General features: G+C 41.3%; 1 protein-coding gene across 2 annotated transcripts in view; it reads right to left on the reverse strand.

Moving 5' to 3' along the window:
* Window positions 1-426: 426 nt before the first annotated feature.
* The window catches only part of LOC145452798 (intersectin-1-like), a 31056-nt gene continuing 19049 nt past the window's right edge, over window positions 427-12433 (reverse strand). Inside the window, exons 27-38 of one of the 2 annotated variants that reach the window (XM_080330940.1) lie at window positions 12183-12263; window positions 11912-12119; window positions 7977-8068; window positions 6282-6409; window positions 4996-5188; window positions 4289-4387; window positions 4063-4227; window positions 3293-3505; window positions 2595-2826; window positions 1643-1788; window positions 737-845; window positions 427-674 (exon numbers count right to left, since the gene is read on the reverse strand). In XM_080330940.1, coding sequence (XP_080187066.1) covers window positions 517-674; window positions 737-845; window positions 1643-1788; window positions 2595-2826; window positions 3293-3505; window positions 4063-4227; window positions 4289-4387; window positions 4996-5188; window positions 6282-6409; window positions 7977-8068; window positions 11912-12119; window positions 12183-12263 — 1824 coding nt within the window. In that variant the 3' untranslated portion in view covers window positions 427-516. Of the gene's footprint in view, window positions 675-736; window positions 846-1642; window positions 1789-2594; window positions 2827-3292; window positions 3506-4062; window positions 4228-4288; window positions 4388-4995; window positions 5189-6281; window positions 6410-7976; window positions 8069-11911; window positions 12264-12433 lie in introns of both variants that reach the window. The other variant, XM_080330939.1, reaches the window with a different exon arrangement.

Genomic DNA, 12433 nt, shown 5'->3' on the forward strand with positions numbered 1-12433 from the left:
GAAGTTAGGTATCATTTGCATCCAACGATGTAGCAGAAAATGTATACGTCCTGGGATGCGGCAAAACTAAACCACCTCTCTTCTCCGTCCGCTTTGCTCAGTTGCTCCAGCTTTCAACAGTCCATGAGAGTGTATTTATTGACTGTTTTTCACAACTACTCAAAGTAGATTCAAAGTTAGTTAATGGTACTTCTATTCAAGTAGTTCGAGATTGCTTCTGAAAGCAATACTTTTCCTCGTCAGCTGATTTTAGCGTCGTTACTCCTTCTCGAGCAGCCTTCTTGACTACTCTGACCACGTCCAGTGTTAAATTAGGGGTGGGTTGGAACTAGGATTCGGGTACACTAGGTGCGAGTTCGAATCATTTTGCCCAGCTCTACAGACTCCTTCCAAAATATCAAAGACATGCGTAAAATGAACTAGGAATTGACAATACAGTCGATTTATTCAGTTTCAACTCGCATACTGCAGACTACAATAGATAATTCTATAAACATGATATAACTGCAGATATATTCAGTCCCGTGATTTATCAAAGAGCTGCAAGTCGACTTTGACCACCACTTCCCCGGACTCCACCTCATGCAGCAGCAATCGTCTGGTCAGCGGTCCTTTACCTGATTTCATCTGTTTTCGTATATCGGCGACTCGCATTTCAGTCCTACCCAAAAAATCTGAAAAAAAATCAGCCATGCAATGACATACGACACCAAATACCATCAAAAGCAACACTCACTATCAGGAGAGAACATGTCACGTTGAAAAACAGATATGCAGAGTACATCCTCCATGATATCTTTGATGAAAAACTGCATCGATGTACCCCATTTGGGGTTCGTAGTGTCCTACACGGAAATGTTTTCAATTGATAACGTGCAATGCTCCGCGTATAAGGTCAAATCAGATCGCTAACACAGTCAATCCTTACCTAATCGCCGCATAGTATCAAATCATATCGGTCTAGATTCCAGCAAAGGTGCTCAAGAAGTAATGCCAAAATTTCTGCATATATATAGTAAAAGTATCGATTTCCAAGACATGTCAAAACTCCTTGCGTGGAGTTAGAATATAAAAGGTATGTAGTGTAGGCTACATATGCTTGAGTAAGTACTTTCAAAAGTAGCTTCAGCCAAGGACTCCCATACTTTTCGCAGTTTATCGCAGACCACTACATTAGGAATTGTAGATGCACCTTCGCCAACAACACAGCGAGATAGTGTAATGGTGAAGGATCCGGCTTCTTGATCGGTAGGTTCGATCCCCGGCCGGGTCAGACCAAAGACTCGAAAATTGGTATCCGCAGCTATCCTGCTAGGCGCTCAGCAATCACGGATAGCATGGAGGAGAAAAAAATGGGGGTGCAGACTAGATGACCTTTCTACAAAGGCCGTATCGCATCTCCGTCGTCAAAGCATCTCGATGGTGCCACCGAAAAATAATACCATATCTCTCTCTGTCTCTCCCTCACAAAAGGACTAATGGATTCCATTAACAAGACGCAGGGACGATTTCACTCCTAAAAGACTTATGTAGTAGTGAAAACTGTCTACAAACATGGCTCCTACTTGAATGCACAGAATCAAATGAAGTACTTGTTACCGACCACCTGTGGATTTTAGAACCTAGCACGTAAATACCATACCTGAATCGTTTTAGTAGTGTGGCTTTGAGCACCCATGTTAACCTCGCAATAGGGATCGCTGCGGCCACTGCCGCCTTTCACCAAGTTGCACCCCTCCACAATGACAACCATCAGCCGACCGATACCAGCCGTACGTTGCGATCGAGCTGCAACAAAACAATTCATCGTCGACAACGCATCACGCATAATCTTTGTTCCAGAAACATTCACCCTGGCACTCAGGGAGGTACAGAACTTCAGTATACATTTGTATAATATATTCATATTGAAATATGCTCATATCTTTTCGGCAGACACTCGTTAGGGGTACAGGTAGTCAAACTATCGCATCAAGAAATATGACATCACCAGCATAATTCTAGTGATTGGGGTGAACAGTCGAAATAAGCTTAGTGCACTATTTTTAGATTATAGGTTGCTGAATTTTGATAAAAGTGGACTCGATTTCCATGACGGTGGCGATGTATATGCTGATACGATTGTTGATATACAATCAAATCTCTACAAGTTGCAAGGTTCAGAGTCAGAAGTCAATCTCACTTTTATAGTTTTGATTAGAGTCAAGTCGAGTCGTTTTCAATTCACCATCGAGTCAAGTCCGAGTCCAAGTCAACTAGTTGAGGGTCGAGTCCGAGTCCAAGTCATTATGTTCACTGTTCAGTTTTCAGTTCAATCTGGTTCAGCCCAGTTTTTCAACTCTGCTCGAGTAATATAGAATGGCTCGCATTCATGATAGAGCAATTTTCCCAAGAAGTAACGGTTTCTGGCCCTATTTTCCATGTATCAGGACTGATAGACAAAATACCAATAATGTGGAGACTTAACTTTCTTCGAAGTTAACAATGAAATGTCTGTCTTGGCCGGCCTAGTCTCGAGTCATATGACTTAGCTTGAGTCATGCACGATGACTCGAGTACTAGTACATACCGGTATTAACCAATTGCAAACCCACCCTGATAAGCTTTCTCCCTTTTCTTTTTCTCGGTCTCCACGTAAATCTGGGAGGCTTGTCGAATCTTGGTGGTCCACGCCGTTCTCTCGTTGATGTTCTCGGCCCGCAGCGTGTAAACGCGATCGACGTGAGACACGTGAAACAAGGGCACGTCCTCGTCTGTGGAGTCGTTGCCGCCGGTGGGACTGGGGTCGGTGGGCAGTCTTATTAAGACTTCGTTCAAGAAAATAGGCTGAAATAGACGGGGAACGTAATGAGGAAGGGTACAGTAGATCGCTACGGCGACGGTCAAATAGCATTCGACGATATTTTATTGCACTAAAGTTCAGTGGTTTTCCATCTGGCGGTGGTTGCCTTTTTCGGGGGTCTCAAAGGATATGATGTTTTGCCAGTCATCCGCTTCCTAAATAGACAGTGAGTAGGTCTGACCAGAGGTTGGGAACCACTGCCGTAGTCACACCGAACAAGCAGGCAACTGATATTGATTTAGAGACAACATATAAGAGTCATTCGACTGTTCTGGTACACAAGATGTGAATCCATTCCGGGACCAGAGTTGATATTATCCTTCCTGCTCTGAAGCATGTTGCAAGATGTTCCGTCATACTGACCAATTGCGTATGTGCAGGGTATCGAACTTCTGAATCACAGGAACCTGGATCTTGAACGTTGTTCGACACCGCTGCGAGTACACTTACCATTTTATAGATGCGAAATTGAAAGTTGGTCTTCGACGAGAAGATGAAGTCGTTTACAGGTGCGTTCAGTGGTTTAGTCGGAGTGGTTAGAAGTAAAAAATCGTTGAACAGGAAGCCGACCAGCTCCTTATTAGACTTGTGTTTGTACAAAGTTCCACAGTGGAGAAATCTTCGCTGGCCGAGGCAGTTTGTCGCGGAATTGAAGACCAGTTTCTGAATACGCAAATACACTTATTTCAATTTCACATAGCAGACTGCGGCCAGTTTTTCTGAATAATTACTCATTACTGGTAACCGGAAAAATTTTAATGAAGGAAATCTTCAAGTTTGTATCCACATTGGCAGACAACAGTTGTAATAACCATATACATAATATGCATATTAGTTATGACATATTTCTTAAACTAGTGAAGACTTTGCAGTAAATATGACATTAGGAGAATACGGAACCAGAAACGGGCTAGGCATTCCACGCCCCCGAAAGAAGCGGTGACTAAGTATTGTCTAATCAAAATTGAGTTTGTTTTTAAAAATTGATCTTCGCAAATATCCACAAATATGAATAAGGCTTTCTTTACTTTGAACTGCAGTAAACTGGAAACAGAACACATTTTATAGTGTTTGATTTTGGAAAGAAAATGGCAATGAAGCCATAAAATCAAAATGAAATTCACAGTATCAGTTGTGATTTCAAAATATTTTTTCACAACCACAACCAAATTCGGATGGGGAATGGAGATATCCCATATACCGATAAGAATACGACTCACATCTAATTGATCTATATTGATATGCGATTGCAGCCACTCCAGCCTGTCAGCGTTCTCCTTCTCCCTGACACCTTCATTAACGTTGAAGCAAATCTCTTCGGCCCGCTCCAAAGCTAACTTCAGATGGCTGTGGTCCGCATGATCTTGGGGGGTGAATTTCAAAATCTACAAAGGAGAACACGAAATTGATTGGCTTAGCACTAGCGAGCTGCGTCAGAAGACGGACCTTTTCTATTAGCAGTGGATACTTTGTGATGCGTTGCATGGGTTTCACCAAATAACTGCTGACGGGAAGCCCCCGGAATTTGTTTCCGCTCTCGCATTGCTGAAATATACGACGTTAGACTGAATTGAAACTGTGTAAGTGTATAATTTCATACATATATAAATGTAAATATGAACTGTAAACATGTATAATTAGAGTTCCTGCAATCCTACGATGGGCTGTTTTATACAACATTAACTATTTCGATTGTCATGAATTAGTAGCTCAATGCCATACAGAGGTGGTCTAAGTGGAAGTAAATGTCATAAATTTATACTCAATGACAAGATTAGTTGCCATTTCCAGGATATGTCAGATCTATTCCAAGCGGAAGTAGAATATGAAGATTTTAAAAGTACCCAAGCAAGTAAATACATAAATTAGATTCGGCCGAGGGGTCACATACTCATGGCAGCTGATAGGGGACGGATACACGACAAATGATGTCATCATGTATGCTCGATACCATCTGCAGCAGTGTAATATCGGTTGGACTGCAGCTAAAATTGGGCCATCTCATACGAGAGATACACAATTCAGTACACTTAGGCAGCATTTGATATCATTGCTAGTGAAGCGATGCTGATGCGCATGCTGACCTCATGTGATAGCATCTCGGTCATTCTATTCCGAGTATTTTCAACAAGGCACATCTTTGGAAATCTCACCTTCACAAACTTTTTGAACTGCGCGTCGTTGTTGATTTTTTCTTGAAGCAGGCTGGACGCGTTCAGTTGGCAACTGCAGAACCGAATGTAGGGTTGCAGCTGTGGAATGTGTTGGCAAAGCACGTCGCCTATAAGGGAAACGATAGCGCCGGGACCGCCGTCTCCGCTGTGCTTCTTCCTGACGCGAAAAGCCCTGTCAATGAAAATCGGGCTACATATAAATGCTTCTCAGGAGCAAAAAAGAAGATGCAACTGCGTTCTAATACACAGGTCGCTCATTCATAGTTACAGCAAAAACATGTCTTGGATTTGAATCGAGAGAGAGAGAGAGAGAGAGAGAGAGAGAGAACAGATTCCCCTCTTTTGGGTGCAGTATATAACACCAGATGGTGATATTTGACAACCATTATGCGTGCGAGTTAGCGTAGTGGTACATCCGGTGCCAACTAGTAACTGAGCAGGCGATCTGGATTCAATTCCGCGTCGAAGGTCCATCTGGGCTCCTCTTCCCCAGTGTCGTTGTAAGCCGAGAAAAAGACTGGTTGAAGACTTGAAGAGCTTACTCAAAAAGAACCGAATGGAAAGAGCAAGCAAGAGCGTCTATGCCTAAAATACCGCCAAATAGAGATTAACATCGAAAAACTGTGACTTCGTGCACTAGGCCTAAATGGATGTCGTTTCGGCATCTTCCCATCTGTTCATTGCATCGCAATGTGTCTCGTGTATCGCATTGCAGATTGTGTGTCTTGATCGGATGAAATATGTAATCTGGCGATTAGATTGTTGTGCGCGGGCCAATTGACACAGTCGAGGTCAGTTTTCCCAGTAGCCGGGTATTGTGGCGGACAACAATATTTCCATGTAAACTCCATAACGGATGATGTGGCATATCAAGATATTCTCAATAGAGTGCAGCAGCCGTTCTCGACAAGTGCAAATTGGTGCTATCTGCGGGTTACGAATGCCTTACCATACTGTGCCAGAGAAGATGAATTTATGAGTTTATTGATAATTTAGCTATAGCAGCAACAACAGTCACCATAACCCAGGATCATGATGGCGGCAGCACTCATTACGCGACAATGGATTTGTGACTTCATATTATTTTTGAAAAATATTTACAACCCTAAATTTTTGCTGCTCTCCACAATTTTTATCCTGACCAGGCCTATGCAGTATACACTAACACCTTACAGAGCCTTACGAGCTTCTGTTCAGGAGCCCGTGGACACGTAGTCGCTGAAAAAAAAGCAAAATCAAGTACAATAACATAGGGTGAGACATACTTGACAAGCTTATCACTGCATGTGATCAGCTCGTCCCAATTCGCGAACAACGTGCTCATTTCTTGGTCGGTGAGCAGCTTCTGCTTCCTCAGAGGCGTTTGAAATCCAGAGTCTGCCATTTCCAAGTCCTATAAAGACAACGCAACGGCTTAAATTGGATCGACGCGTGCATAGCAGGAATTCTAAAACTCTATTATATCCGATAAGAACACGGGGTCTTAAACTGCAGCGATGAAGGGGCACTTTTCCAGCTTGTTAGATGTGAAGGTGGTCAATAGCAAAGTAGGCTACTTCTACGTTTACAGACTATCCAAGAACGTTTTGCCAACTTGGACTACTTGTCCAGGTGGTTATACTTCCACGCTGCTTGCAAATCTACTTTTTGACGGAAAACTACTTCAAGGTTTGAGATCGTCTTGCATCACATTTGTGAGTGAAATTATCATATCAACTTGCCCAACAGTATTATGATAACAAACTATATTTATAAAAATTGATCTACTGCTTTGCGTCATCATTTGGGCGATGATTTCTTGACCCAAAAAAACAGAAGATTTTGCTCCAAAGAAGTAAAATTTTGACATTACAAAACTTAATTTTGACAAAATTTTGCCCGCAAGTGTTTTAAGTAGGGATCATTGGATATAATGTTAGAATTGTAGCACTTTTCTACATTTCGGGTCGGAATTGTCTGTCCTTATGAAGTAGCTTGGCAGGAATAGAGAAAAAACGTTCAATAGCACTTGTTTGCCGACAGCATTGAAGTTCAGTGCATACGGATGGAGCGCAAGTAACACAATCGTTGCTTCAATCGACAATGTTGTGTACATTGCAATTTTTAGACCATCATCCAAATCTGAGTTTTGTTAACATCGCAAGTACCACCCACACGTTGAGAGCCGCTGTGCTATAAGAACCAATGTCCGCCACATAGTAAAGTTTCAGATTCAGATTTGAGATATCTGCGCGAGATTGTAAAATCTTCAGAGCAAATGTTTCCTCTAAGCTGAGCACGTGCGCCATTGCGCAGTGCTCACACGGTCTCTGCGCACAAAAAATCCGAAGTGATGACTTTTTTTTGTCGTTACCCACTGTTGTCAAAGAGACAGACCGCGCAGCGAATTGGCGAGTTCATGCAGACTCGTCAAAAATTAGAGGGAACATTGTTCAGACCTAAATATTTTACCCATTTTCTGTGTGTTGATCATCACGCCATGTCAACAGATTTGTTTCATTCGATGGTTTATGATTCACAATGAGTAGACAATCAACAACAGTATGCCCATAAAGTAGGCTACAAGGTGCAGAATGTCAAAGGATAAGTCCAACCTCTACGACACTGAAATGCAGTGTGCAAAATAATTGAGACTTCGTAGTTAATTTCGACAAAATTTTGCCTTTTTTGACTTGTCAAAAATGAGTCGTCTTAGTCTTCAGTAATTTTGCATTGTCGAAAGATGCATCATCCGTACGAGACACCTCTGATCCAATTTACTTGGATAATTTTCTAACCAGTTGTTGTCTACTTCTACCTCAAGTAGTTTTAGGCAGGTCTTGGTAACAGCTGTCTCCACTTGTATTCGAGTACAAATTACAAGCATTACTTCTACTCGAGTCCTAATGCTGAATTATTCGACCTCCTATGGTTAGACGCAAGGGGCCCCAATTATTATGTAAATTGTAATGACAACCTACCTTTAAATATGTTTCCTCCGAAGCAATCAGTTCGTGGATATGCTGTTGGCGTCGAATTTCCTGAGGATTCATGGCCTTTTGCTCTGCCGTCCCTTGAAAAGTTTTGAGAATACAAACCAATCATTCTTGTCTTCAGATCAGCATTAAATCGGAATCATGACCGACACCACCTAAAGCCCTCATCTCAACCGTAGTATACTCCAATTCTTTACGATATAAACACTGCATTTACGGTCGCCGAATGCTGAACTTCAAGGTTATTACGTAGTCCCTTTGCAGAAATAACATACCGTTTACGTATGGACGACGTGTATAAACAAGCACTCAGTCCAGTACAATGGTTCGACTTACCATCACATGTATAAAAAACTTCAATTGATTCTCAGATCAGGGAACACGGGAATGCTCGTTGATTGCCAAATGATTCGAATACCAAATCATGCAAATAAGGAAATGTTGTAGCTCTAAAGCAGTGGTTCTCAACCGCTGGTTCATGTCAACTTCCTTACCGTCCTAACAATTTTGAATTTGACATCTCAATTGTAAAATGGAAGAAGAGGAACACCTGCCGATCAATTAGAGAAATCTAACATGAAATTCTAAATTTGGATACTCGGAACATATTTTTCTTCATCCATGTAGTAATAGAGTTCATAGTTCACTGTTGCACCAAACTGTTTTAAGGTGGCATACAGCTTGTGGAAGACCAGTTAATAAGACTATTTGAAGAAAATTCATTAAATTTCGACAGTACAATTTAGCCTAAATTTGGCAGTATAATAGACGCTAGCAAGGAGCAAAATTGCAGTTCTCACTACAAAAGCAACTGAACAATTAAAATCAAGTTATCAACAGATTTTTCCTTGCAGAAACTTCAACATAACCACATACAATACCTATACTTGGTTTTGAGTTGCATAATTAGGCCTATATTTTGGGTTAATTGTGATTTTTAAAGGTTCACAGGACCAGAAATGAAATTTTACCAATCGAAGTTGTCCCAAACAGTCAACTATGATCTATGTAATCGAGTTTGCAAACAGTTTTTGCTTCTTTAGAATTCAAAGCGAATTCAGGTTCATGTGTGAAATGGAGAAGCTTGAAAAAGGCAAATTGAAAAAAAGTTTTTGAAAATTAGAAGTAATTTTATTTTTATTTTCTTGGTTCCACTACATGTATTTACAGATATCAACTGAAAATACAAAAAATATCACAATAAACTCAATACAGCCCCATTTCAGCAGCATTAACGGTCTTCGATGCATCTCAATCCATAAACTCCCCATCCAATACCAAACTGAGCAGAGGTCCGGCAGTTGAAGTCCATAATACATCATTTATTATTTGGTAGATACGATGATGTTAGTGCATTCAAAAATCGACGTGTGTAAACACTGCATCCCTCTAATCTGCCAAGGCGAGAAGTGGTAGCGGTCGTTACTCAAGCGTCAGTGTTTGTGGCAAGAGTGAGGTAATCGGACGTGATTTGGCGTTACCATTTACGAGTCTACCATTCAATATGCATGCAGTCAACAAGGTCACAGATCCCAGGTACCCTCCGAAATGCCATCTTTCAAGGACAAGAACAAGAAAAAGAAAACAACGCTACCACTTCTGCCGACTTAGCATATAAGAGAGTATACCGACATACAAATACTGAAAAGATTCGACCATACCATTCACCACGCTTTTTCTAGAAGTAACACGACATCCTTCCTAACAGCAGAAATAAGAAATGGCAAGGTACATTGAGCCACTTGGATTGCATCGGTGTGAGACCACAACTAACTACATTGACATTCAGATAATTTGGCTAATGGGAACTCAAATTATCGTATTCATGCAATCTAGTGTATTTACATGATGCATCGACTCCTGAAATGTATATCAACGAGCCACCCACATTACGATAAACTTTCAAACCTAGAATCGGAAATTTACAAACGACTTGCAGCAAACTATATAAATTATTGCGGTAGCTGTAGGATTGACGACAAACAACGGAAAATAACACCGTTACAAGATAACTAAAAATCTAATGATCACCGAAATAAAAGCGGCCGTAACATGCTAGCAGCAGAAGTGATAGAATATCATCAATATATGCTATTAAAGGAGAAAGAAAAACGAAGGCAAAATTCATGTCCTTATAGAGAGATGGCATTCCGTTGGCGTCCTTGGCACTGTCCGTTGCGCAGGCTCGCGATTTCAAATGCAAATTACAATCGAACTTTCAATAAGTAATCATTCCAATCATTCATTCGTCATTGCTGATTAACCCGGCCATTGCGCTGAAGAGAAGGAACATGTCAGACGGGCGGCGTTACACCAAGTCTGGGAACGCGGGACACGGCAGTGCATGAGTGGAGTCGCTGCTTTTATAGCTGGTATGAAAACGGTTACCAATGAATTCGGCATCTGGTGTATGTATGTATTGATGTATTAGGATAAAGGGGTCCGTTAGGATTAAGATTAGGGGGCGACAGGTGCCAAATTCAATAGTAAATTTTCTAACCGGTCAAAATGAGCAATGAGCCATGAAAAATTAGGATCCTTTGTACATATGATTCAACTATCGATTATTATCACAGCATCGCACCATTTAGCAAAATGGGAAACGTTCATTGAAGGATATAATGGTAAAAGACAATCTTCAACACATAGGTAGGCGCTAATTCATGAAATTCGATTGTCAATATTATTTTTGTGGTTTGTCAAAAGAAGTTAATGCGGACCGCCGGACCGGATAGGTCAACTTCCAGCATAAGACATCATGACCACTCTCGGTGGAAGTAGCTTGCTACGTACGCAAATCATTCAAAATTGATTCAATCTTGAATTGGATCGCGAATTTCCGGATCCAAATAACCACCAGAATTTGAAGCAGCTCAAGGTTATTTTGTAGTGCTCGCGTGATTAAAAGCATGAAAAACTCATATTTCATCCAATTAACTGAGCTCTTCATCTGGGCTAGCACTTTGGCTCATGTGTCACTTGTGCGATATTTTCAAGTTTTGAATGTCCTACATTGTTCTGCTGTGCGCTCTCATACAACTGTTTTCGAATACCATGCAACTTCATTCATTTTCGGTACGAAATCAAGATCAAGCCGAAGCCAATATTCCAATTCTTGTGATCAGTACCGCAAAAATTACGTTGGATACCCACAAATCCATAATCTAATCTGTCACATTCAAATTAATTTCATCCACGGCCACAACATACAGTAATAGCGCGACCAGCATCACGGGCATCCATCACAAGCAAATTTCTTAACACAAGCTTCAAAATGCAACAGCAAACCGCTTGTTGGAAATATCGTCAACAGGCTAACACAAAGACGTACATAGCGGCACACCATGCTAACTATGCAAGCACTAGCACAAGCTGGGACAACCAAATAAAAACTGTGGCCAAGAATGATCCGATCACCTGCCGAAAGGATACAAACTTTCATCTACACTAGGAAGACTCTTAACCTTATTTTTGCAAAAGGATAGTGTCTTCAATTGAATAATAACAGGGGCACAAGCTAATTCCCGGTTGGTTGTTGGTTTCGCATCCCATTGAGGTTGTGTTTTACAATTTTGAAAAATGAAGCAAAATTTCCTAGAAAAACACCACGTAGCCAGCCGGCTACCGGCAAATTGTTTCTTGGTGACTAATGCAAAATCACTAATGACGATACAAATAGGAACAATGTTGGAAAATATATTCGGATACTGCGGGCTATTTCACGTGGCTCCTACGACAATTTCAAAGTTATGCAAAATTATCCCAAAACTACTGTCACTAGTAAGTTGCACAAATACTCCGAAAAATTACAAGCATCACTTTGACACTAACCGCCTCATCCCACACCAAAGGATCCCATGAAATGAAACTATACAAATAATCCGATCCCAAACCTCGCTAAAAACCAAAGAAACACTCACATAAATTCGATCCAGACTCGGAATGCGTCATTTCCTTGACGTAGTTCTTCGGAAACAACCCGTAAGCATCAGGGTTCGCCTCGGCGCTGCCTTTCCACCAATCGGCATCGGTTTTATCGACGACGCTAATCACGGAGCCGCGACTGAACGATATCTCGTCATCGTTCTGCGCTGCGTAATCGTACATGGCCATGACGCGGCATATCGCCTGTAATTCGAATACAATTGAATTGAATCGTGTCGACGGGCTATCGCAGCTCATGTGGCTTACCTTAGGCTTAGGTTGGTTAGGAGTACGTAGCTTGACATAATTGGCAGGGAACCAACCCACCTGTTTCTTCTTGCCGCGGGCCTACAAATTAAACACATTCAACATAAGAAGCGGACAGATTTTCATTCAAATTTGCACTGATAGTTCAAAACAGACAATCACAACGATATTATTCATTCAAGAGGCTTGGTCAGCTACATATACACAAAAAAACTGTATGTCACCGTATAATTTACACAAGTGACACTTTA

The sequence above is a fragment of the Botryllus schlosseri genome, chromosome 12 (genome assembly GCF_051294905.1).
Source record: "Botryllus schlosseri isolate E-star chromosome 12, Bs_hap1, whole genome shotgun sequence".
Taxonomy (NCBI): Eukaryota; Metazoa; Chordata; class Ascidiacea; order Stolidobranchia; family Styelidae; genus Botryllus; species Botryllus schlosseri.